At 43.7% G+C, this 27,356-nt stretch overlaps 1 protein-coding gene across 5 annotated transcripts in view; it reads right to left on the bottom strand.

The window, feature by feature from the left end:
• Window positions 1-26,495, bottom strand: part of Cadm1 (cell adhesion molecule 1) — a 328,628-nt gene extending 302,133 nt beyond the window's left edge. For all 5 annotated transcript variants that reach the window (XM_038321949.1, XM_038321950.1, XM_038321951.1 and 2 more), the window contains exon 1: window positions 26,327-26,495. In XM_038321949.1, the coding sequence (XP_038177877.1) occupies window positions 26,327-26,459 (133 nt within the window). In that variant the 5' untranslated portion in view covers window positions 26,460-26,495. The remainder of the gene's footprint in view (window positions 1-26,326) is intronic.
• Window positions 26,496-27,356: the final 861 nt, after the last annotated feature.

The raw sequence follows: 27,356 nt of genomic DNA, 5'->3' as shown, positions 1-27,356 counted from the left end.
GGCATGAACATCTATGCACATGGATACATGTGAAGATCCAGGGTTGATATCAGGAATCCTCCCTGATTTCTCTTCCACCTCATTATTTTGAGGAAGAATACTTCAATCAAACCCAGAGCTTTCATCGACATGGATGGTCTTGCAAGTCAGCTTGCTTTGGGGATCCCTGTCATCATCTTCCAAGGGAGAATTAAGGCAGGCAGTCACACACAACCAGCATTTTCCTGGGGAATCTGAATTCATGTCCTCACATTTGAGCAGCAAGTACTTTAACCACTCAGCCATCTCCCTTGCCCAAAACAGGATCCTTTTCACGGATACAGCCCAGAGATTTAATCCTATCAGTGGACATAGCACAACACCACTCTTCTTAATGGCTACAAAATATTCCATTATGTGGGTGGAACATAACTCATTTAATCAGCCTTCTCCTGATGGGCATTTGGATCACTTCCAATTTTTAATATTAAAAACAACACAGTCTCTAGGTTTATATCTGTGCACTCGTTAAACATTACTGTGGGCTGATGCAGGGATCAAAGAATGTACTAAACTTTTTTAATCATTTATTTCATTTTAATCATACCACTATAAATCTTCAAGAAGATGGCAATTGCACTAATTGCTTAATTATTTTGATTTTCAGCTTTAACACATTTTTGATAACGTATGCTACTCAAAAGTAATTGCATATGAATTAAGTCAAAAGGTATCAGTTAATGTATTTCTGACTACTTATTAGAAAGTGTCCTTTGTCTGAATACTACATTTAAAAAAACCCTGTTTGAAAAATTTCATGTTATCAGAAAAAAATATTCAAATACAGCCGTGTACAATAGGGATATGTTCAAAGAAATGTGATGCTCATGTGTGGTGGTTTGTATGAGAAATGTCCCCTAAGGGTCCCGGGCATTGTTGGTGCTATTTAGGGAGGTTGAAGCATCACAGCCTTACAGGAGGAAGTATGACACTAGGGGCAGACTTTGACATCAAAAGCCCTGTACTACTTCCAGTTTAAAGATGTGAGATCTCAGTTTCTTGTTCCTGCTGCCATCCTGCATGCTGCCACACTTCTCTGTAATGAGAGACTCTTATTTCCCCGGTCTGTAAGCCCAGATAAACTCTTTCTTCAGTAAGTTACCTTAGTCTTGGTGCTTTATCACAGCAACAGAACCGTAACTAATACATTAGCTAATTTTACCCTTCTGTTTCATAGATACAATTTACAACAATCTATATGGTGTGGTCTATTAGACATCTGAACTGTATAGTTTAAGAGATGTGTGTGTTTGTGTGTTTGTGTAGTATGACCCTACTGTTCCTAGGACTATGACGAAGAAAACTACGAGATTAAATCAAGTCAAAGAGAAACCGGTCCAATAAAAAGATATCCCAGGGTGTTGCCAGCTGGTACAATGCAGCAGGGAGTTTTAAAGAACACTCTTCAAATAAAGAGTATAAACTGAAATAAATATAATAGTATGAAAAATACTCTGAAATAAAGGTGTATTAATGTAAGCATATAAAACAGAAACATTTGTTTATTCAAATATGATGACCTGCACATAACTGTATGTGCTCAGCAATGTCGCTAGGCAACAGAAATCTCTGGACTCCACTGTAATCTCACAGGACTACTATCATATTTGCAGCTCGTCACTGACCAAAATGTGGTTCCATGATTCATGGCTGTGCTCTTCAGTCCTCCTTTAGACCTGGATCTTCTCCTTAATCTCAAAGAGATTCACTGTAATCAGATTCTTGCTTGTGTTCCAAAAAAAAAGAAAGAAAGAAAAGGAGAACACACACACACACACACACACACACACATGCTCACGCGTCATTGACACACAGACTTGACTTACACATACAAACACGGATCCCTACTATACCTACAGTCTTAGAACACAACTCAAAAATAACCTACAAAACCCATTTCCTCTCTGAATGAGTGCATATGAAATTTAAATACAAAAAGTCATGACATTCAGAGTTTGAGATCCAGTAAATCACTCAGGACACATTTCATAGCGAACAAAATACTTGCTGAGAAATAGAGTTACCAGGGCAACCATAACTGACCTTTTATGTTTTATTTATCAATCATATTGCTGCATTATTCGCATTCATAGAGACAAAGGAGAAAATGTATTATAAACAATGATAATTAATTGAGGGTCCCCTGCTCCATACTAAATCGCTCCTGAAAAAAAACCTATATTTATCCAGCAGTTATGCTATTATTTGCTTCTTGGTTCTTGTCTAGGCTAAGGGCATGGGAGGCAGAGTCCACAAAGTTCACAGGTTGGCCATATCAAACTTGGTCTCAGATGGTAGGAATATATCTGTGCATAACAGACAACAGGACATGGAAATATTCTAACCTACATCATCATAATCCCTGCTGCATACTAGACACTCTTGAAATAAAGAGTCAACAGAAATACAGAATATATAAAGTTCGAATAAATTATAAATAAATCCACCTGACTTTGAAATTAAGTAGTTTATAACAAGAGAAACATCAAACACTTCATTTAGTATTTAATCTAGTTTATTACAAGTCCCAATAATATTCTTACCAAATCAAATGTCATTTCCTCTTGGGAAAAACATACATTTAGTTACTTTTAGAATACTAGAGTATAGCTATTCCTTCTTGAACCTGACCAAAAAAAAAAAAAATTAAATTAAAAAAAGAACTGAAAGAGAAAGAAAGAAAATTGTGTAGAATTCATCAGGTCCAAATTATGAGATGAAGAGAATTTACAACAACAAGATGCCATAATTCTTATCAATGAGACAGCAAGGACAGAGACAAAACTCGGCTACAAGGCACAGTTGAGTCTTAGCCCAGTTTGAACGTATTCGATGAGCTCCTCATCTTCCCGAGACAGCCGCTGATCCACAAGCAGAGGAGGCAGCCTCAGTCCTCCCTCCACATGTTCCCTTACACTGGCCTCTGTCATCAGCAGAATATGAAATGTACCCCACAGGCTCATGGACTTTAACACTTGGTCCCCAGCAGGTGGCACTATATTAGGGCATAGAAACCTTCAGAAGGTGGAGCCAAGCTGTAGGAAGTGAGTCACTAGGGGAGGAAGAATTTAAGGGTTTTTGGTTTTTGTTGTTGTTTTGTTTTTTTCTAGTGGGTACTCACTTCCTGTTGTTTCTTGATGGGCACAGATGTGAGCAAGTGTCCTCAGTGTCCTCACACTCCTGTCACAGCTGAGGCCGCTCCTAGACATCACCACACCCCAGCCACAATACACTGAACATCAGCCATGAACTAACAATGCATTCCTCTGCTCCAGCACTTCTTGCCTGCCTTTGGTCACAGTAAAAAAGAAAGTAACTAATGTGGATCTGGAGAGATGGCTCATTGGTTAAGAGTATTTGTTGCTCTCGCAGAGGATGAAGGTTCGGTTCCCAGAACCTACATGGTGCTTTGCAGCTGTTGTTCCAGGAGATCTGATGCCCTCATCTGGCCTCCACTGGCACAAGGGATCCAAATGGCACACACATACATGCAGATAAATACTTAAACACATAAAAATTTTTAAGCTAAAAAGAAAGAAAAGAGGGAGGAGGGGAGGAGATGGAGATTTTTAAATAAAAAAAAAAAAAAACCATAAAAAAAAAGAAAGAAAAGAGTCAAGAGCACCCCAGTATCAAAGTTAACCTGGGATACTCAGTCTGCTGCTCAGGCACAACCAAGTCCACTGGAGACATCACAGCATCAAGTTTCCAAGCTCAGCTGCATGCCCCCTGCAATCTTCTGAGTACCATCCAAGGGTACATCGAGCCCTCCCAACTAACCCCCACCCCAGTCCCATCTCCCATGGGCACAGCACAGGCTCCTACATTACCCGACAGGTCCTTGCTCCCCTGAGTTATTAGTATGCCAGGGACAATATTACCTACATCCACAATTCTAGGCCTTTCCCATTACCCTCATTTTAAAACAAATAAATGAACACATACATACATGCATCCATACATACATACACACGTACATTCGGAACAAATTCAAGCTCCTTAAGCTTAAGTCCCTCCTAAGTCTCATCGGGGCCCTATGAGTCTGATTAGCTGCCTTCTTACCTTCCATCACCCTCTGTAGTACCTCATATTTGACTAACATATGCACGAAACCACCATAGCTCTCCATCAGTCCTTGACTCTCCTTCCCTTTCCTAACCTGACTTCCCCAGCAAAGCCAACATTTCCCCAAACCAACTTCCTTCCAAGTTGCAAGGCTAGTTCCTTGGCCAAGGCTCTCAGCATCTCAGTTGCTGCTCCCTGACCTCTCCTGTTACCCTGGTCTCTAATCTTCCTATCCAGCCTATCCCTCCCACTCCCATACAGATATCCCACAGATTAACACCCAAACCTGAGACCCATTCCTCTCTAGTTTTCCTTTCATGATTTGACCACTGTGCTTACCTTTGTACAGGTACCTTACCAGCCTCACCAGCTTCCCAGTCTGCTGCTGTCTCAACCACTTTCTCCCCAGGCTCTGAATTTAGTAATTTACAAATAGCAAACTACATGCAGTTCCCAGAATCCCCCATGCCTTTTATGCTTCCAAGTTTTTCCACATATCACCTCCCGACCAAGAAAACCTCCAATGTATGCCATTCCATCTACCTGTCTGTCAAGACTCCTCCCTAAAGTCTCTCTCAAAGTCTTCCCCGACTAAATCTGCACCCTTGAGTAGATAGCCCTGCCCTATATACTTCCACTGTACTCTCCAGTCTCCTGCCTCTGAGCACACAAGAGTCTCAATTACGAATCTTGAGGGAAGAGTTCACCTTCGCGCAGCTATACTCATCCTAACATACGGTACACAGTCAGTCCATACACACGTGCACACCAATCAGAGCACATTAGAAGAAAAAAATAAGAGTCTCAATATTTTGAAATCTTGGTAAACAAGCACACTCTGAAGCTTCTGTGCCTTCACTGAGTTGAGCTGCAAGTCATTTAGTGGGAATGGACATGGAAGACAATCTGTCAATGCCATGCTCCTACACAACGGTCAGTTTCAACTGGGAAACATATGATATGCACGGGATACCATGAAGTCCCCTTAAGAGTTAGCAAGGAATGTGTAAGATGTGTGTGCCAGGAAAAACCAAAAAACGAGAAGGCAGTACCGAGGGGCTTGATGCACACACAACGTTTCTTGTGTTCATAGTTTTAATGTCATAAAATAAAAGCAGTACTTCAGGCAAATTGTGTTTTTCAATGCAATTTTCATTTTTTAGGTTAAGATTTGAAAGTTTACTCAAATGTCCTTCTGCTGCTTCTTCGTTTTCTCAGCTATTAGGTTCCAAATCCCTGTCACTGGGAAAGCAGTGAACATGCAATAATTATTTCCTACTTTTCTCTCTCCCTATCATCTTTAAATCCACAGTATCTCAATTCCAACTGATGTCAGTAAATCCAGACTGTCCCAACTTTTCTCTAAAACTCTTAAAACTATTTGAATGAGGTGTTGAGCAGCTGTCAGTTATGGATTTGAAAATAAAAAAGAGCCTGAAAATTGTACGTTCAGTATAAAAAGATTAGGTGAGGCAATTCAGAATGTTTAAGAACTTTAAATCAAGTTAAAAGCAGTTACTATGGCCAGACCTCATGAAGCTCCGCTTAAGAGTCACATTAACCTGGCAGTCAAAACTATTTAAAATGAATAATATTTCTTTCACATCTCACTCACTTTCAGCATCATAAAAAAGAAGAAGAAAGGAAAAGAAAAAAAAAAAACACAATGTGAACTGGCGCATGGCCATACAGTCACGTAACAGTGACCTTCCAGGCTGAGCATCCTAAGGACAAAGCTGGTGCCATTAATCCAGTATTTGATGACCTATACCCCTCTGAGGGCTAAAGGGGATAATTTTTCAGATGAAGAGAGAACAATGAAGATATTCCCGAGGCTTTGCAATCTAAAAAGCAAGAGAATGAGAAAGAGAGAAATTCACAGTTCATGTGCCCGCAGTGGCTGAACCCAACCTTTAATGAAACCCCACTAAATCGAGAGTAACCATGTACAGCATGCCCTTTTCCAAACCCCTCACCTTTTGCTGCCATTGATTTGTGTCTGTTTGTTTGCCAGTGTCAAATATGGTGGCATGGATGTGGCTCTTCAGATGTAAATTAAAACTAAAATTAAATGCAACTAATCCCGTTTTCAGTATTTGATGGTCACAGGTCCCCAGTGATAACTCAACTACACAACACAGATGGGGCTATTTCTACCATCACAGAAAGTTCCATAGGACGGCACAAAAAAGACAAGGCCAGGAAAAGGAATAAAGACTAACCAGCAGGTTCCAAGTGCTGCTGCTGCTGAAGCCACTTTTAGAGCAGACACCTCCCAAAGGAAATCATGAAATGTCTGCAAGTATGTCATTTATTTTTTAAGGTTTAATTCTATTATTTCAATTATGTGTATGTGGGAGAGGGGCATGTGCACCTAAATGAAAGTGCCCTCGGAGGTCAGCAGTGACTGGTCTTCTGGAACTAGTTATAAGCAGCCGTAAGCCTCCAGACATGTGTGCTGGAAACCAAACTTGGGTCCTCTGCAAGAACAATATGTGCTCTCAACAGTTACCATTCGGGCCCCACCATTATGTGTAACTACAGAGAAGAGTTAGGGAAATTTGGTCTGCAACTTGGCCTGCTGCTACATCTCTACTCAACTGTAGATTAAACTGCTCCAAAATGCCAATTCAACGCATGCTCCCTACTGATTGATGTGTGCTAAGGAACTGCTCTGGTTTAGAAGAGGTTTTCATTGCCGAAGTTTATATTTAAAATGGGTTGCCAGCATAATGGTCTTGGGAGTCAGTAACTTTCACAGAAATGAATGTCTTCCTTCACCAGCTGGATTAGTTCTCGCATGAACGGATTACATCTCGGGAGAGTTAGCTATTTTAAAGCAATGTTACCTCATATGTTTCCCTCCTCCTAGTGTGCCCATGGGCCTTGCCAATAAGAGGTGTGCACTACTAGCTGAGCAGACGCCAACATCAGGTCTGTAGCCTTCCAGAAACATGAGTCAAAATAAATCTCTTTTCTTTATAAATTCCCCAGCCTCAGGAACTTTCACAGCAGCAAAAATGGACAGAGGTGGGAGCCATTCGCGCGCTTTCCTGCCTCTTCACAGTGAGCTGCAAACCAGGGTTGCAGACACTAATCTACCTGAAGAATAGGAGTGGCTGTTAATGGCCCAGATTCCTCCTGCCATCCCGAAAGTGCTTCCCAAGCTACACTAGGATTTGTGTCATTCTCTGGCGGTGGTTGTTAGAGCAGCACACTCTCAGAGACAGTTCCCAGCCATCCTCCCTCCATGCTTAAGCCTGCCAAAGCCGTCGTTCATAGCATAAAATACAAGGAGAGTGTGAGCTTCACAATTTGTTCTTTATTCAACATGAAAACCTATTAATTAAAAAACAGTATTAATTCATTTAGGTGGTGCAGTAAGGCTGAAAAGTCCTCCATAGTTCTTTCCATAGTTGTTCATTTTGTTTTGTGGAGACAGGGTCTCTCGCTGCATAGCTCTGGCTGTCCTGTAACTCACTATGTAGATCAGGCTAGCCTCAACCTTGCAGGTATCTGCCTGCCTGCCTACTGTGCTGGGATTAAAGGTGCGCATCACCATGCCTGGCTTTTCTATGGTTCTTTGTACAATATCTGTGTACACAAACCAAAACAACTGGGATCAGTTCTGGCCTTGCCATACATGAGCTGCATGCTAAGGCATGCAGGTCTCATTCCATTTGCTTACATGAGTTTCCCCAAAGTTCCTTTACATTCTCTCTGGTGAAGACTTCAGTTCGATGGCAGGAACGTTCATGACACTTGGCACCTCAGTGAAGACACTTCCATCCTAGTGGTTCCTCCCTCTACACCAGGTGTCTTCCAAGCCTCTGACTAGTCCTTCCTGGCAAGAGTTCTCGTCTTGTCCCCACAACACCTACCTCGTTTGGGCTCTCTCATACCTTCCTGCATTAACACATCTTACACCTACTGGAAAATTCATAAATTTCTTTGCAGGGTCTTTCAAATCCACATCTCCAGCTCTACTCTCAAGTTCTTGCACAAACTCAAAAACCATATTTCAAACTGCTTCCTAAATATTTCTCATGTAAATGTCAATTAACAGCTTAAATAATATGTTCAAGCCAGGACTGCTAACTTCACCATGTAACTTTTTTTTTTTTTTTTTTTTTTTTTTTGGTTTTTCGAGACAGGGTTTCTCTGCAGCTTTTTTAGAGCCTGTCCTGGAACTAGCTCTTGTAGACCAGGCTGGCCTCGAACTCACAGAGATCCGCCTGCCTCTGCCTCCCGAGTGCTGGGATTAAAGGCGTGCGCCACCACTGCCCGGCTAACCATGTAACATTTTTATATCTTAATTGGAACAGCCATTTTTCTAGTCACTAAAACTCAAAATCATAGTCCATCTTCATTTTTTCTCTTTATTTTCATTTCCCATTTTCCAGTCAGCTAGCAAGTCCAGTCAGTTCTGCCTTCATTCTTCGAACGCTGCCCTACTTCAAGTTTTCATTAGGATCTGAACTATTATTCCCCAATCTAGTGCTCTATGCCTAATCAAATCCCTCCGTTTCTAATCACTCCCAGATCCACATTCAAAATAAAACTTGTTTTTAATCCACTATTCAAGAAGCTTTCATTAGCTCCAAATGGCTTCCTAAATTTAATCTAAACTCAAACTCTACGGTTTTCCACACCTACTTCATCTCTTGCTAATCCCATTTCCCATTAGCCATTTCCAGTTTTTTTTTTTTTTTTTTTACCTATAAGCCTTTAGTCAGTTGGTCTCCTCAAGCTGGAACATCTCTGTCCCCACCTCGTACTCAGTAGAAATCTTTCCTGCATTTTTAGAACTTCATTTTGATGGAAAGCCTGTGATACTCCCATTCCCAGCTAGTTCTTTCTTGAAGGGAAGACAGGCATGCCAAGTGATGGAAAAATCTCAACTCCTCCCATCCTCTGCTGTGGTCACAGCCGCATGTTGTGGGACCACAAAGCATAGGAAAAGAGGAAATGTCAGACTCTACATCACTGCCTATGAGGACAGCCTCAGCGCTCATGATTGCCCAGTGTACAGCACTTTGTCCTTTCTGGCCTGTTGTTTTGAGTGTGAAGGAATCATTCTGTTTGAACCACTGGGACAAAACTTAAAAAAAAAAAAAAATGAAACAAGACAAAAAAAAAAAAAAAAAAAACATGCTTTTTCCAAGAATCACCTTGCAGGTAGATCAAATACAGAAATGCAGGGCTCTCATGCTGTAATGGAATTGCTTTTAGCACTAGCACCAGATAAATGTTAAAAAGGAATTCAGCTTTAATCGGTTATTCTAAGTTTAATATATATCCCGTCTTTTCATGCTCCTTTAGTTCACGAAAAGTTCAGGTCAAAATCTTGACGGTGATGACCCCATTTTTAAAAAGTCTAAAATCTTGGAAAATATTCTATTAAAATTTATCTCTGTACGTACTCACCTTGTGAAGTGAGGATAAAGAGATGTAACCACAGGTAAATTAATATGAAAATGGGAGATCATTTTTGGCTAGAAACAGGTGAAGAAAAGTCTGCAACTACACTAGTTTAAAATTCAAAGTTTTTTAATTGATTCATGCTCCTGCATGAATGGACGAGAACACTTGAGAAATAGCAATCCTGGACAAAAAGAAAAGTGAACGGACATGTTATTTAAAGAATCATCAACTTGTTTTCATGCAAATGACCAGAATAATGAAATAAGCAAGCCTGCAGACAGGATCTAGATGCAATTGCATTTAAATAGGATACTTGAAGCATTCACCACCTAATTCCAAAAGAAACCGATGAACTCATCTTTTCCTCTTGGGTAATACCAGCCATATACTATACATTAATACATTGGCCAAATGTATATTAGAAAGGTATAATTTTTCTTGGATATTGCCATCAAATCGTTATTAACTTGACAGTAGGTCACACTGATAAGGATATCTCTTTGAAAAATTATGGTAAGGAAAAGAAAAGTTTAATGCTCTCAACTTAAAAGATTTCTCAAAAGGGCAATCCCTGAAAAAAAAAAAGAAAGAAAAAAAATACCACCATCTACCAAGAAGAACTTGGCACATGGTAGAACTAAAGGGAAATTGTCATTCCTCTCCGAACCCCAGCTCATTGTGCAAGCCACTCACAACACCCAAGCAACACAAGCTGTGCGCCGTACAGAGCTCCAGGAGAAGCATCTATAAAACACTCCGATCCCCATCACTCAAAGTACTTAACGAAGCACATGCAGTCCAGGCTGGATGCAAGCCTCGGGCAGAGAAGAGGAGTCTCACCATTTAGCTGTGACTAGGAAACAGTGCTGGAGAAAGAAGCCATAAAAAACAAGTCCTTCCTCCCCAGGAAGGGTAAGTGACAGTGAGAGAGAGGGCTGGCCATCCCTGCTCTCCGACACCCTCACAAGGTCACAGTACATCAGGGTCACAAATATACTTAAAAAATATTACAGCAATAAACTCCCCTTAGAGTGGTTCCACCTCTACACTCGAGGCAAAGACTAAACTCCAAACTTCTCCTGAATTACAAGGTAGCTTTAGATAGCCCTCTGCTCTCTTCCTGCACACAGATTCTCCATCTTCCATGATGAGAGGAAGGAAATCTTTCTGTTTAAAAGGAGAATAGTTGTAGGTAATTAACTTCGTAGGCTTCATTTTGCCTCAGTCTTAATTCCTACCAACAATGTAGTTGCAAAGAGTGGAGAAAACGCGCTGCCTTGCCCGCGTTTCTGAGCACAGCAACAAGCCATTTCTCATGTGCGATCCGATTACCATCATCTATTTCTTGATTCTGCAGCCACTGACTCCACATACATCTTTATTACTGTACAGGGAAAATTTTTACCTTGAGGTTTAAATTTCCCTATGTTCACCACGTCTTTTGAAAACATATCTCGGATTTAAGACAAGATTCTCCTGAAAGCCGGCAAGAGGAGGGAGAGATGACCTCCGAGATAAGGTTCTTGGTTTCGTCGTTGTTATAACCTCAGCAATGACTCAAAGTCCAGCTATCCCAGGACTGTGGAGTGACTAAATAAATGGGAAGAGAGTCTCTTATCTGGGCCAGCAGTCTAAATCTCTCCACTGATTGCCCAACAAGTATGAACAAACACCAGAAGCTAGTCCTTCAAGCTCTGAAATGGCCAGGCATTCTACAGCACTTCATCCATTAGGAGAGAAAAATCAAACTCTCGTGAGAATCACAGCTTAAGCTGGTGACAGGACAACCTCTAAGTTAAATTTATAAATAGTAAGCCTGGTACAAATTATATATCCCAACTAAGAGAATTCACAAGTGAAAAAGGACAGAACACAGACATACTGGAGATTCAGCTATGTGACAGGAAGCTGGCAAATGAATAATAAGCACACGGGTTCATTTTCAGGTTGCCCTTCAAGCCTGAACTAGCGTCATTGTGTCCCCTGTTCACATGTATACTGAAGACTTAGAAAATCTATAATGGGCAACTAATATTCAATTCATTCATTGATTCAACACATTGAGGGTGTGTTATGCACACACCTGTGGGTTCCACGTTGTTAAGAATATCGATATAAATAAGAAATCACCCCTCTATTCAAGACACATGGATACATGCCCATCCATAACACATGGATACATGTCAATACGTAAAAAATAAAATGTCAAATGTCACGGAACAGTCAGAGAAATGGCAATAAATTGCAAAGACAATATTATAATCTCTCTCCCCGGGAAATTACATAAGACCTGAAAAAGAAACAGCAGATTGAAGCCATTCTGCATGTGATTTAAATTTTTTAACCTGAGACTGGCAAAGGAATGAGACATTTCTCTCCATAGAAAGAAGCTAGAGAAAGACAAACATACCTCAAGTACATACCGGAGACTGAATTCCATGAAGGATGTTTGATGGGAAGGAACAGGCTAAGTCAGGAAAATCCCTGAGCAAAGTACAAAGGAGAACAACAAAATACAACCTAACCAAGCTGACAGAAATTTCCTTCAAGGGTCGGTCCTTAGGTAATAAGAGTCAGCCACAGAGACTAGTAATGCACTTCAGGTGGGGAGGCACCTGACACATTCACTTCTGTAGTTCTGAAGTGTGGAGGGCTGGGAGGAGGTCAGAGTAAAGGAAGCCTGACCATGATGGGAGGTAACAAAAGACCGCAGGCCAGGCAGAATGAGCAAGCCTTGCCTCCAAAGCACCAAGAACACATTTAAGGATTTTAAACTAGAAAGTGACAATCTAATGTGTATTTCAGAACGATTCGCCTAGAAACAGTATTAAAGATGCATTACAAGGGATGGGGCTAGGAGTAAATGGACCAATTAAGGCGCTGTTAATACCACCGTAAATCCACTTTCCTCATCTGCAGAGTACCATGATGAGAGGGACCTATTAACTATTAAGGGGAAGAAGATGGTGAAAGAGGCAGTAGAGCTATGAGACCACACCCAGTCAAACTTCAGGGTGGATGGCAAGGCACTTCATCAGGGACATCCAGGGTAGTTGTTGACATTATATGTCTACATTATGGTTTGAAAACATAGAGTTGTGTGCTTAAAACTATAGAGTTGGAAGATTTATCTGTCTTGTGTCCTGGTTCTGCGACTGGCTATTTCTGTTTCTCTCTCCTGCTCCCCCCAGTTACTACCTGTAAAAGAAATCAGCAGTAGTAAGTGCTTGCCAGATGACAGTGAGAGCAAATGAGCTCCTGAATGCCATCAGGAAGTCATAGCTGCCGTTCTTGCTTCCCGTTGTTTGGGATGGCTGCAGAACACTGTGGTAGAGATGTCCAACAGGCAGGCTCTTTGTTTTTTTAACATGGTCTGAGATTTAAATACAAAGACACCTTGGCTGTGCACCTTAGAGTAAGTTATACCACGTTTTTGTTTGTTTTCAGTAGAGCTGGGTATAGTGGTGGCCACCTATAATCCCAGTACTCGGAGCAATAAGGCAGAGGGATCACAAGGTCAAGGCCAGTCTGGACTATAGATGGTAAGTTCCAGGACAGCATTTCAAGACCCTGTTTAAAAAAAAAAAAAAAAAAAAAAGTAAAAAGTAGGAAGAGTTGGAGCTTGAGCTATAATTAGCCAGCTTATTAGATGGGGAGAAGAATCTTAAAAGAGACTAATCAAAAGCAAAGCAAAACACAATCAAATACCAGAGGCTAGCGAGATTATACTTCCAGAAATCATTCTTAGTTCCAATAACTATCAGACACACACTATAGTGGTATAGAAAAGCAGCCCTGTTCAAAGACATTGGAAAATTAAAAATTCACAGAGATTCCACCCAAGTCTGAAAGAAAGAAGTAGCAATACAATGGAAGATGGCCAAAAAAAAAAAAAAATGGTTTCTAAAACAAAGCTGAATAATGGGGAGATCATCTAAACAAATGGGAAGCAGCCAGGGCTGGTCAAATAAAGACAGCACTGGGACATGATAACACAATTAAAAAAAAAAGAGTGACATTACCAATTTAAAAAATAGGATGCAGAATATAAATGAAATGAAAGAAAATACTACTATAGAAAGAAAAGTTGTTTTGTTTTTTTTTTGTTTGTTTGTTTGTTTTTGTTTTTCGAGACAGGGTTTCTCTGCAGCTTTAGAGCCTGTCCTGGAGCTAGCTCTTGTAGACCAGGCTGGTCTCGAACTTACAGAGATCCTCCTGCCTCTGCCTCCCGAGTGCTGGGATTAAAGGCGTGTGCCACCACCGCCCGGTGTTGTTTTGTTTTTAATGGAGCAGAAAAAGTAGAGGATTTTTGAGCCATGTGCCTAATTTAGGCACCCAATAAATAAATAAATCTGTAAAATCCCTCTCTCAGTTACACACACACACACACACACACACACACACACACACACACACACACGGCGGGGGGCTTGCAGGGAAAGAGAGAGAGTACACATGCAGGCTCAAACTTCTTAATGCTATCTATTTTCTACAAGAATAGGATTTAGGGTGGGGGAGCTATTGAGACAGGGTTTCTCTGTGTAGTCCTGGCTGTCCTAGAACTCATTTTGTAGACCAGGCTAGCCTTTAACTCACAGAGATCCACCTGCCTCTGCCTCCCAAGTGCTGGGATTAAAAGTGTGTGTCACTGCCAGGAAAAGTAGGATCCTTTTAATGGTAAAAAGAATAGAGGGGGAAATCTGAGATTTACTTGGAAAGATTATTGTCCACAGTGATTCTGGTGAAATAATTTTAAAACCCCTCCATATTAATTATAAAATATGGTTATGGATATGGCTGGGACCCAGAGTTTTCACCTGGAGCAGAAGATACAGGTAGGAATGGGAGATGGAAAAAAACAATGGGATGTCAGGCTGGCAAACAAAGCAACAGTGTTATACAGCATGACTTAACAAATAATAAATATACAGGATAGGCTATTGGGAGGTATGTGATGGGGGGTAGTTTGGTACAAACAAGAAAGTGGGTGTCAAGTCCTACCTAGTCCTGCCCAACGGAAAGGTCTAGAAACAGGGACAGCACAAATCTAATGAGTACAATTCTCTTCTACTTACTGAACATTTCTCCACAGAAAGCAAACAAGACTCCTTGGAGGAATAGCTAAACCCAGGTCGAGGGTGGGAATCACTCAAGGTAAGCTTATGTATCTCACAGCATAAAGTGAGAAAGTTCTTGGAAGACTAGGCCAGCAAAATGGCTCAGGGAGTAAAAATCCTTGATAAGCCCAGTTCAATCCCCAGGACCCACCAGTGGAGGAGATAACCAATTTCCAAGTTGTCTTCTGCCCAATACATGCATGCTAGAGCATGCACATGTACACACAGGCACATGTGTACACACATTTACAAAATAAATAGACGTACTTATTTTTTAACTAGCAAGGCTACATCAGAATGAGAAAACAGTTCCAAGAGGAGCTCAGCGAGTCAACTTTGATGGTAATGAGCCACAGCCAAATCACATTGAATTTTACTTTTTAAATCCACAAGAGAGGAGTGGAGTGGGACAAGATCTTCTCACACAGGAATACCTCCACCCAATATGGGGATCACAGAATAGGCAAATGCCAAGAGTATAAGCACCAGCATGTCTGATGCAGGCATTTATTAGTGCTGTTGGCCTATTAACTCAAGAAGAGCTGTGAGAGAACAGGATCAACATTCTCAAAATTATCCTAGAGACGTTTTTATTAACTACAAAGAAGCAACAATGCAGAAATCTGTGATCTACCTAAACTAAAGTAATTAATGTTTAACCATAATATAGAGAAAAATTGACAAGAAGCTACAAGATGACAATATCAGCTCACTTATCCAGTAGTCTCACCGAAGATGTGTAAGCTGAGCCAAAGGAGAGGGAAAGGATCAGACAATCTGTACAACCACAGAACATTCTAGAAAACAGCATGTCTGGACTCAAAATGCCAGGGCCATAAAAGATTCCTCATTTAAAAAAAATCCTTTTAACGTGGTAAGAGGTGCATAGTAATAGTAATGCCAGTACTATTCTGGCATGCAAGCCAGCCCTGGGAGATCCCTAGCACCACAAAAGAGAAACAAAGGAAAGGAGAAAGGGTGGACAAGTGGAAATGGTTGTAGACTGAAAGATCCCAGAGATATGAAAATCAAAACCACTGTGCATTTGCTGGTCACTTCTGGATCTGTACTGGGAAGGATAAAAGAACAATGAAAGCCAAAGGGGCAAATCCGACTATGACCTAGATACTAGAGCACAGCAGAGTTAAATAAATTGCACAGTAGCAATGTTTCTGAGACCACACAGGAAAATAATCGAAGTTTCAGAAATTCCGTGATGAATATTCAAGGGTCAAGCATCATGCCTACTACTCATTTTCCCAGGGTTCAAAAAAAAAAAAAAAGCTGGGAATATATGTTTATGTATTATTCAGGGAGATGGCAATAATACGAATGGGTAAAATGATAACAGCTGATGGCACTCGGTAAGGTAGAGATAAATGTGCACTGTCATTGTACTCATTTCAAGTTCCCTGTGATTTTGAAATTTTCCCAAAAAAACTGGTGGGAGAAGAAAAAAAAAAGAGCACATATATCTACGTTTTTGGAAGACCGAAATATGCCCAACAGTCTCCTGGCATAAAAATAGATTCTCATTGAAAAATAATTTTCATAAATCAAATGTTCAATTTTCTACCTTATTCTAGCCTTATGGGCTAGCAGTACCCTGTCTTTATTCAATATAGCAAATACAGTATAAGAAGTTGATTAAAATAATAAAGTCTGTGTTTAAAAGCCTGATAATTAGATTGTAATCACCCTGTTTCTCTGATGTTACATGATTCTACTCACTTTGTTCCTTTACTTCCCCTCAAAGCAGACTGAGAACATCTTGAATTAATCCTTTCAACATAATTTTTCAATATTGCCTAACGTGTAAGGGATTTACAAATGAATATGTATTAGTAGACTTTACCCGCCACCACTAGATAGTTTTTTTAATGAAGAGATAGACAGACATGGATACTCCAGCATAAAATGTCCCTGTGTGTATTCTGCTTTGACTACTGTCATTCCTAAAGCAGGCTGCTTTGCTGTTCACGTTCCTGATGTGGAACCTAACGCAAGGTTTCCACTTGCCAACCTGGACCAGGGATGGAGAGATCTGCCCCAGGAGCGAGCAGTGAAGAGCTGGAGACCAGGGGCAGGGGACTCCTCCCAAGGATGCTCGTTCACAAGACAGGCACAAGCAAAAGTGAAAGTGGGTGTCATCTAAGCTAATCTCTACTTGAACCTTTTAAGAGATAAAACCATTTGCGCAGTAATTTCATACTAAATTAACTTGGTTTTTTTTTTCTCTGTATCGTTAAAGTTTTCATTGTTTAAATAAGGGTTTCTGCAAGAGAAATGAGGCGATGCTCCCGTTCTATCAGAAGAATGAGGCTAATGACCTGCAAGAAGACTGGGCAGCTTGTGTTGAGATTGGCAAACGCTGCAAAGAGCCAGAAACACAAGCACACTCTGACCCTCGATCCCTGCCCCAGCACTGTCCCGGAACTTCAGAAGACAATCAAAGGTTGTACTACTGTGCTCTCACAGTGCTAACCTTTGTAGAGCAGCAAGAACTCTACCAGGCCAGGGAAACCGAAGGCAAGAAGGATGGCAGATGGTGATACCAGATCCTCTGAAAGGATCCCTAAGACAGCAAGTTCACCGGTGGTACCGAGAAACAAGGACTCCACGCTTCTGTTTACTGAGCCAATGATAATTTGTCCTCTACAATCTCTACGAGAAAGCAACTAGAGCTGCCACAAAATTGGCGAAGCTGACTGTGTTGAGGTAAGTAGCTCTGCTCCCAAATCAACTATGTTTGAACACTATTCCATAGAGGCCCAGGATTAAGAAAAGTCTGCCGTTTCTCTGCCGTGGTAACTACATGGGCCAGATGTAAGTATCATCAAGATACTTGCCATCTGCAAGGTGACATGGCATTTCCCAGATCACCTTCAGTGACTGATCTCATACCAAGCTAGTAGCTCCACACAAGGCCCTTAGGTTTTGTTTTTTCACCCTGAAGAAACGGTCCTCCTTTGAAAGAACTTCACCTGGAGCTGCAAACTATCATTTTGACAAACTGTAATTTAAGTCATTCACACCATTGTTTTAGGGTGTAGTGAAGCAAACTAGTCAAAAAGAGTCTACCAGACACAATATATTTTCAATATTCTGAAATTTAAACATTCCATGAAAATTATGGTCACAATAATGACAACTTTTGTCACAATCCACAATACAACCACTAACTGCTATAAAGAAACACACACATACACATACAAACACACACATACAAACACGCACGCGCACACACACACACACACACACACACACACACACCTGTAAAGCAGAAAAAGAAAGGCCAGTATGGAGACCTGCTTCAAAGTTCACGTTGGTTAAGATGAAAGGCAAAAGAAAAGGTGTTTATTCCCATAGGAGACGAAGAGAGCCAGAGAGTCAGCTCATGGCTTCACCTATGAGCCAAGACAGAGTTAAAGGAGCAGCGGAGCCGCGTGTGCAGCAGCAACCAGATGAGGGCTGATAGGCACAGCCACTTTCTCCCTCAGTCGCAGGGCTGGGCCATCAGTCTTCCAGTCCCATCAGGATTGGGCTGAAAAGTAATAAGAAATGAGGGCAATTAGGGAGGAAATGAGAGAGCAATTGAGGAAGGAGCCACCTAAAGACAAAACAGTGCGGAGATTGAATTTGCAGCAAGAAACAAGAATCTGAGATTAAGTTTCTGAGAGGGGAGCGCCCTCTGGTCCTGCCCAGAAAGGAATTAGAACTGCGGCAGGCAGCAGAGACAGCACTCAGAGAGGGGAGTGGCTAGGTAGTTTCTGGGGAAACACGGCACACGGCCACCAAGTTTTGAGACGTGGCCCATTTAATTTTAATTTAAGGAAATTAGCTTGGTCAGTAAAGTGTCACGTCGATGCTCTAGGTGCCATCTGCAGCACAGTTACAATTCAATCTCTAATGCCACATAAACTGGGTATGGTTGGCAGACACCTGTAACCAGCAGATGAAAGTGACAAGATCAAGAGTTCAAGGTCATCCCTGACGACGTAGCGAGTACTTAAACAAGCCTTGGAAACATGAGACCCCGTCTCAAATGACAATAGTAGTAATAAAAAGGGGAAAGAAGGGGAAAGGGACTCCAAATTTAGGGACGTGGGGTGCTGGGGCTAGGATAATAGTGGTATTGTTCCTAATAATAAAGAAGATTTTCAGGGAAGCTGTTATCAGTGGCAGAACAAAGAAAAGGTCCATTTCAGGCACGCTCTCCCAGCCATGTGGAGATCCGGTATGGACAGTGATAGAGATGGGGCGTTGCTCTTTGTTTTCAGGCAGATTGCTCCTCGGCTCTCCAGGGATGCCATAACTTAATTGTAACTTGATGGTGCCGTCTTGTGCTAGAGAGCTGAGGGGGGAATTAGTCTACTTTTACCAGAGAACTCTGCCAAGAGCAAGACACTTGTTCTAAGCATTTACAGAATTCCACGTTCACTGGAACACCAACCTCAAGCATTTAAATCTATTTCACAGCACTTACTCCAAGCTTACTTAACATCTCTGAAATACTTAGATCAAAACATTGGGTTAAGTAACTAGATTCCAGTACAACATCTCATAAGAGATTTTTTTTTAAACCACCGCAGTTCGTCCTTAAGGCAGTCACTTTGTTCAAGACCCCCGCTAGTCAGTCTTGGCACCTCTTTCCGCATCTCCACACTGAGCTTCTCTTTCGCACAGCCATCAAGGCTACGCATCATTCGGGCCATACAAATACCCACATCTCCCTTTTGTCTAACCCTGGTCCGTGGAGAGCTGCAACAAGGCTCTGGAGGACAAGCACTGGAAGACCTTCAAAGAAGAAAAGAAAAAGTGTTCGTTAACCCCAACGGCAGCTGCTGGCTAGAGCCTGCAATTTAAATCTCTGAAAAAGAACCTGTGGCTTCTGAAATTCCACAAGGAGGTATCACTTATGATTACAAACATTCCAGTGGGTTCCTTCCTTCATTGATGGCTTCCAGACAAAGGTTGTCAGGTTGCCTCCCCCATTTTGGTGAAATTCCCCAAGCCCTGGATATACAAATTCCTAAATGCATTTTCTTGACCAAAGGCCAACTCAGGAGAGGGGTTTTTCCTGACTAGACCCACTCAGACCCCTAAACATCATCTCATATGTAATGTCTTGTTTGGCTGGGAACAACAACAAAAAGCTTCAGATTTGTATCTGCCGTAAATGAAACCTTCAAAAATGAAGGGGCTGGAGAGATGGGTCAAAAGTTAAGAGCACTTGTTGCTCTTGCAGACCTGGGTTCAGTTCCTAGCATGCACAGGGCAGCTCAAAACCATCCACAGCTCCAGTTCCAGAGGATCTGATGTCCACTTCTGACTCCGCTAGGCACCAGGCACACACTTCGTGAATGTAGTACACATGTAAGCAAAACACTCATACACATCAAATAAAATCATAGTAAAATATTTTAATCAAAAGAAAGAAATTTAGGGAGGGAGGGGAGGAAGAAGAAGGGGCAACCTCACGTCACAAACTTTGGGAAAAAAATGACTTATTTTCAGGGGTTAAAAAAAGAGAATTTCAGAAATGAGCATTAAGGCTGTCCAACATTTTCAGCTGAAATATTAAAATTGTATTTTAAATCAATGGGGGCAAATATTGAGAAATAAAGTTAGTAACCTTTCCTCTTCCCCGGTTAGCCCTTAGCACCAACTCACAAGAATAACACCAGAGTACTCACAGTAAGCAGCATGTGCCTCTCATGCCACCAAGACATTTTCATCATGTCAGTTACAGTAAGTTAGAAATGGAAAAAGACACTTTTCTTTTAAGCAATATATGCACAAAATATAATGCCATTTATACTATGAAGGACTGGAAGGTACCTGCCCGATTGTGTGTGTTTGTCTGTCTATGTGTTTCTGTGTGTGTGCCTGTGTGTGAATAGGGTATCTCACAACCAAACTAAAATAAGCTTTCCCTACAAAAGTCTACAGCTGGTGGGTATTCATTATGGGAACAACTAGAAATGGCTAGTTTTGCCAAGGGTACAGACCACAGTGGCGGGATTAGCCACAATTACTGCATATTTACACAACCATATTTACACCATAATAAAACTCATCTTATCCGATCCAAACAAAACCTTGCTCAAAATAAACTAAACCACAGGAAAGGGTCTCCTGAACACAAACAGCCATCGCTCTGAGTCTCTAGTTTCTGCTCGGCCATTACCCAATGAGACAACCCTTCATTCTGCCTTCCTCAGAAAGGCAAGAGTAGTAGGCAAGATTCAGTATATCCAGTTGAGAATCTGTATAATTCAGATAACGATACTGTAATTATGAGCGGAAGGCTGCATCTTAGAGATTCATTCTGAAATGACTGTAGAAAAATTATAGGATGTCCAAGATTTATTTAAAATAATCTGGGAGTAGTAAAAGGCACAGAGGGGATGGATGTGTAGGGGTGGGTAACTATTGAGACCGGGTGATTCCATGCAGAATTTAGTAGGGCATCCTTTCTGCTTTTGTGTATATTTGAAATTTCCCATAACCAAGTTGGGGGTGGGAGAGAGAAAACATAAAGGCCAATATAAAAGTCATCCTGAAAAAAAAAATGTTTTCCTTTAAGGAAAAAAAAAAAATTCCCTTTAGCTTTTCTCTGCAAATGACGATGGAGAACCTGCAAAGAAAACCAAGCTAGGCTCTTGTTGTAGACTCAGAAAAGACAAATGAAATTCTTAAAAAACCAGAACATGTGCTTCCTGAAGCTTAGCTCTTGCCTGTGACTTATTACAACAACACAACCCGGCGGTCTCCCATATGAAGGCACTTTGGACGACATTCGCGCAGTGGCTGCCAAATAAAGTCCAGAGGTTGCAGAATCATTTGTCAACACCAAAGACATAGGTACCAAGAGCTGGTCCTTTCTTCCCAGAGGTCACTCCTTCTGATCCATGGGTTTATTACCTAGAGCAAACAATTAATCTCGCTGCCTTCAGAATACAAAATAGTTTTAGCCAAGGTAATATCCTCCCATGATCTGCTTCTCTGTCTGGGTATCGCTGCCAGGAGGAAGAACAAAAAAAAAAAAAAAAAAAAGGTCCACTGGCTGAACATCAAGGGACCTGTCCCCATCCAAGATCTACAGCTAACTCAATCTTAGCTGAGTTGGGCGTTGGCGGCCTCACCTAAAAACAATGGTGTTTCCTAAGAAGATTGTCATTATCTTTCGTTTTCAGCAGTTCCATAATCATGAGAATCTCTAATAGTTTTTAAAGCACTTTGGCACGCCAATGTTGCACGTTCTAGTACTTTAATTTGAATACGTGAGCTTCTGTATAATGTGAATGTGTGCAAATGTAAACGTGCACGTGCTCATATTTGTGTCGGCACACATACTCTGATACTATTAGGTGGTTACACGGGGCTAATTGCTTCCATCTCAGAGCAGCAAATTTTCAGTTCTGCAACAGATGTCGCTGTGTGATTTCTCCTTCCTGTGCTGGATTTTCTGTTAAAAATGCCCAGCATAATGGTCAGTAGCATTCTTCCAAAGAAAGATATACAGCATCTTAATCCTCTGGATTTCTTTCCTTTAAATTTTCTTTGTATGTGGTCAATTTCCATTCAAACCACAGTATCAATTAGCTTGGCCCCTTGTAAGAAATACCCCTCACATAAAAATAGTCTTTTTGTTAAACAACACACACACAAGCACGCACACACACACACACATCAATCAATCAAAACATTAAAAAATTAATACAATTCTATGTGGTCAATTAGCTTTAAAATATCACATACGCAGACCCAATAAGAATGAGTCTCGTAGCATTGATTTTCATAGTATTACTATCAATTTTAAAGGGGAGGGGGACAACTTAATAATAGAGGCTGAAGAATTAAAAGGAAAAAATATCATGTATGTAGCTGAAATGTACCAGGTACGGGATAAAGTTTAAAAATAAAACCCAAGAGCACCATTAATAATGATTTTTTAAAAACAGGATTTTCATTTTAACAACACCCTTAAAAATAAACACAGTGAGGCTAACGTGATAATTGCAAGACATCTCACCTACCATTATGACATCCACTATCTTGACACATGTCATAGACAAGTGACATCTCTTTCCCCACACCCAGTACACTGTCCAATGTTGATCAGTCAACAGGTAGCTAGCTACCCAGCAGTATCTTCTTCCGTAAGAGCCAACAATGGCAGAAAAGATTTCAAAATCTCCTTTGAAACCTAAGAGGCTGTTACGTTCTGGGCTTTTGGAGGGAGTGGAGATTGAGAAGCAGGCAGTGAGTAGGGAACCAAATCCAGTAAGAATGGGAAGTCAGGAAGTAAAAGAGGAAGCCAGAGCGCCCGGCCTGTTATCACCTTCCCGTCCCACTCCCCTCTACCAGGAGAGTCACTGGGGAAAACTGGATAAAGCATGTACAACATCCATATGAATAAAGCTCTTTGTTCCGGAGAACTGCCTGCTCTTTTATTCCCCCCTTTTTCGTATTTGTTCATTTCAAAAGATTGCTCAATGGGTCTCTTGTTCCTCCAAAATGTCCCGGGCAAATAATGCAAGCTTGTCTCGTCACACAAGTCACTAAATGAAGCCTTGTGCGTCTCCAGTGACACACTGTAAATATAAAGTGGCATTAATGAGGGATATTTTATCGAAGCTATCATAGGCAAGTGAAAGTCCCCCCCCCCCCCGCGCCCCCAGTGACTATTCAATTTGGTGCAGGGAAAGGCAACAATAGCAGGGCGTCACTTTTGCAAAGTCCCTGTCCCTGGTATGCAAGCTCCAACAAAGCTCCAACCAAGTCCCAACCGGCTAGGGCAAGCCGGGACTAACTGCCACCCCACAAATCCCCTACCCATCAACCATTGTCTCTAATCCTGCACAGGGTAAGAGCAGGATGATCTACTGCAGGTTCCTTCAGGATCCCAAACAGCAGCATGCCTGCACCTTAGACATGGTAAGAGCGAGTAACACAGCACAGGCGATGCTATTCTGCCTGCATTTCGGGTCTGTTTCACCCAAACACCACAGGAGATAAGAGATTTCCTCTGGAATGGGGGTAAGGGTGGGGGACAGGCAGGATGGCTTCAGCTACAGAGGCAAACAGAACAGAACCCCAGTCCACAATAGCGGGACTGGGCTTTCTCGGCAAGAATGGGAATGAAAGAAGCCTAATGAAGTTAGCAAGTAGCACCAACAGGTTTCTCTTAACCGGGGAATGAGAAGCAGAGGCCCCTGAGAACAGCTTAGCATGTGAGGAAAAGGAGTCCTTCGGTGTCCACCTGAAATTGACTCCTGCAGTATGGAATCTAGGGCTTGGCCAAGACCATCTCTCAAAGTGTACACACACACACACACACACACACACACACACACACACACACACACACGAGCATTCAAAAAAATTAAAGAAAGTCATCTCACCTCCCCACTACAAATCAAACCCAATTGCTTTCTAATTTGAACACAATCTGATAAGCGTCATACAAACAGGGATGTACACAAGAGCAAGAAGCTGCTTCCATGGTAACTGGCAACAGAATTTTCCTGTAGCTTTGACATGCACGGTTGAGTTCCAGACCATTCCTTTCTAAGTCAGCACACATCCCTCACCGGGAAGGCAACTTCTCGCCGAGAGATAGTACAAATATAGTACGGTTGTTACTACCCCGTGCCTTCAATGAGCAGGCTTGACAAGGGAGGCAAAATCTAAGCCTACTCTGCTGGTTTAATGGCATTGCGTGGCTCCCATTTTTAGTGGAAAGGCAATATCCCGGGTCAGCGCTTCCCACCCCCACCCTTCGTTCTGCAGCCAATACAAGTCTATTGTTGCCTCGGTAATGCGCCAGTTACCCAGCCTTTTACTCACGCTCACGTTTAACTGACAGTGGCGCTTTTTACAATGCAGCACGAGGGATCTCTTTCGGGAACACTCTATCGAACCCTTCCAGTCAGTGGCATCACCAGAAATTAAGTTGTAACCACACGGGCTTGGGCTAAACCTAATTATCTCGTAACTCATAAATTAAGAATTCACAGAAGAAAAACATATAAACATCCGGAGACAGACTGTAGCATGGAAAACAAAATTCTCAAGCTGGAATAGAAGGTGCTGCCAGGCTCCCACCCTTAAAGCCTTCATGGGTTCTCCTCTGCAAGCCTGTTTTATATTTTATTTTTTTGAGGGGGGTAAGTCAACCAACCTGGCATCCCCCTAAATACGAAGCTTGCACTCCCAAGCATCCCCATCTCCAACAGCGTGTCTCCTGCGGTGTTTACATAACTATGTGTCCTCTAGCGTGTAAACAAAAGACACAACCCAAGCAAAGAGGCGCCCTCGGAACCGCACGCTGGCCCCAGCGCTGCATCCTCCCGGGCTGGGGGCTCCGCAGGTGGGGGTTGAGCTCGCGGCGTCCTCCACCACTTGTTGCTCCCAGGTCCTGCAGCTCTGGAGCTGCAAGGAGGGGTTTTGCAGGCTCAGACCCCTAGCGCATCCCCTCGCGCACGGCCGGCAGTTCGCTCGCCACCGCTCGATGCCACCGGCCGCCGGGAGCCAGAGGCAGGCGGCACAGCCGCACGGGGACGCCGCGCGGCTGGCGAGAGCGACGAGGTGGCGGGAAGGCGGGCGCAGCGCGGCCGGCCTCTCCGGTGAGGAAGAGCTCCGGCTCCCTTTTGTTAGCAAATGCAAACACTGCCCTCTTCTTTCCCGACCGCGCCAACGCGCCCGGCACAGGGGCAGCCACACGCGGGGCTCCTGCCAAGCGCTTGGCGTCTTCAGGAAAGGCGCGGCGCTCGCAGAGCCGCCACCCGGGCAGATTCTCAAGACGGCCGGCCACGCGGGGAGCGCCCCGAGGCCCGCAGAGCGAGCGCCGGGCCGCAGAGGCCGCGAACGCCCCCGCCACCACCTGCGGGCCGCTTGCCCGAAGGACGCGCAGCCGGGAAATCCCGGATCCCCACTCGCGGCAGAGGCCTTCGTGGCGCGGACCGGCTGAAGGCACACGGAGCCCCTTCTGCAGCCGCGGCGACGAGCGGCCGCCCCCGAGCCGGGAACTTTCCCTGCCTGGATTCCAGCCAAGCCGACCCGCAGCCCAGCGAAGGGGGGCGAGGGGCTGCGTTCGGCTGGAGGGAAACACGAGAGGCGTGCAGCTCTGGGGCGGGGGACCTGCAGAGCGCGGGCAAGCAAGCGAGGGAGAGGACACGACTGTGGGGATGTCCTGGGGACCCGCGGGGAAAAAGCTTCGGGGAACGGAGAATCGATCGGGGGGCCGAGCTGAAACGGAGGGGACGAAGGCTAAGCCCGGGGACACAGGAGGACCTGCAAGTTCCAGGGACAAGAGCGAGTTTCGGAGGGTCCGGAAGGTTCGGGGCGCCTTAGAGGGCTTCCCTTCCCCCACGCGCGAGCCCCTGGCCCCCAAGCCCACTCCACTCAGCACCCCGCGCTACGCCAGGAGGAAGAGGTGTGGGTGCAGCCATCCCTGAGGGCGACCATCCGCAGCCGGCGGGCAGGAGAGAAGGGGCGCCGACCCCTCAGCCCCTTCCATCGCAGCCCCGACTTTCCTTGCCACGCTCCCGCCGCTTCGGATTTGAGAAGTGGGGGGAGGTTGTCATGGAAACGTCCCCCCTTCCATAGCTACGGCTCCTGGGGGTGCCCGGGGGGGTATTTCGGGACCAATCCGCGGGTGCCCACCAACCTACCTGTGGGGATCAGTGCCGCGGCCGAGAGGAGCAACAGCAGGAGCCGGAGCCGGAGCCCGGGAGGCGCTGCCGCCGCCGCCACAGCCGCTGCCGCCGCACACTGGGATCCGCTCGGCAGCACAGCACTCGCCATGTCGGGCACCTGCCTCAGACTGGCGGCGGTCGCTGCCTCCCGAGCCCGAGCGGACAGCTAATGAGATGCTAATGAGATGTGCTAAAGGCGGAGTCAGGACCGACCAATAGAGGCGCCGCGAGCCCAACCCGGCTCTCGGAGGACTAGCCCCCTCCCCCACCCCGCCCCCTGGCGCTCGCGTTCGGCCGCGCGCCCGCGCCACCTAGGGGCGGGGCCGATGGGAGGGGCCTATGCAAATATGTTTACGTTAAAATTCGGCTTAGCTTCCCCGCTGGAGGAAAAGTGTACTGCCCGGGCTCCTGGCTTGGAGGCGGGGGAGGGGGGCTGCGGCTCCAGGAGGCGGGTCTCTAGTTTCTGTGCACCCTTATTAGGAACATTTACGGCATTCGCCGCGGCGGACTCACGCCTGACGAGTCTCACCGCGAGGCTCCTGGGCCCGAGCACTGCGTGTGCATCGGCCTGTGGAAGTCACACTTTGCTAATTTCCTTCCTTCACCTTGCACGAAGGAATGAGATCTTTGGGAAGCCAGGGAGTGGAGAGTGCGAATGCAGGTCCCCGGATTGACAAAACAATCTGGGAAAAGTGCATGCGTGCTTTGCACGTCCGGCGAAGCGGGAGAGCCCGCTCAACATCCTAGCGGTAGACTAAGGGATAGTAGAGAAACTGAAGCCGAGGAGTCGCGTTCTGGGATTTTCAAGAGTATGTTTGGCTGTAGATTCTGGGGAACGGTAATCGCGGGCGGGGATGGAGGATGCTCGGGCTCCCCAGCTTGTTGAAAGTATCCTTCCATGTTTAATAGATTTTTAACATGTAAGCAATATATATTTAAGATTACACGCACACAAAAACACAAAATCTACCCGTCAGGTTTGTGGGGAAGGAAATGTGGGGAACCA

The sequence above is a fragment of the Arvicola amphibius genome, chromosome 3, assembly GCF_903992535.2.
Source record: "Arvicola amphibius chromosome 3, mArvAmp1.2, whole genome shotgun sequence".
NCBI lineage: Eukaryota > Metazoa > Chordata > Mammalia > Rodentia > Cricetidae > Arvicola > Arvicola amphibius.
Note: the sequence above shows the minus strand (reverse complement) of the source record. Positions and strands in the feature narration are given on the sequence as shown.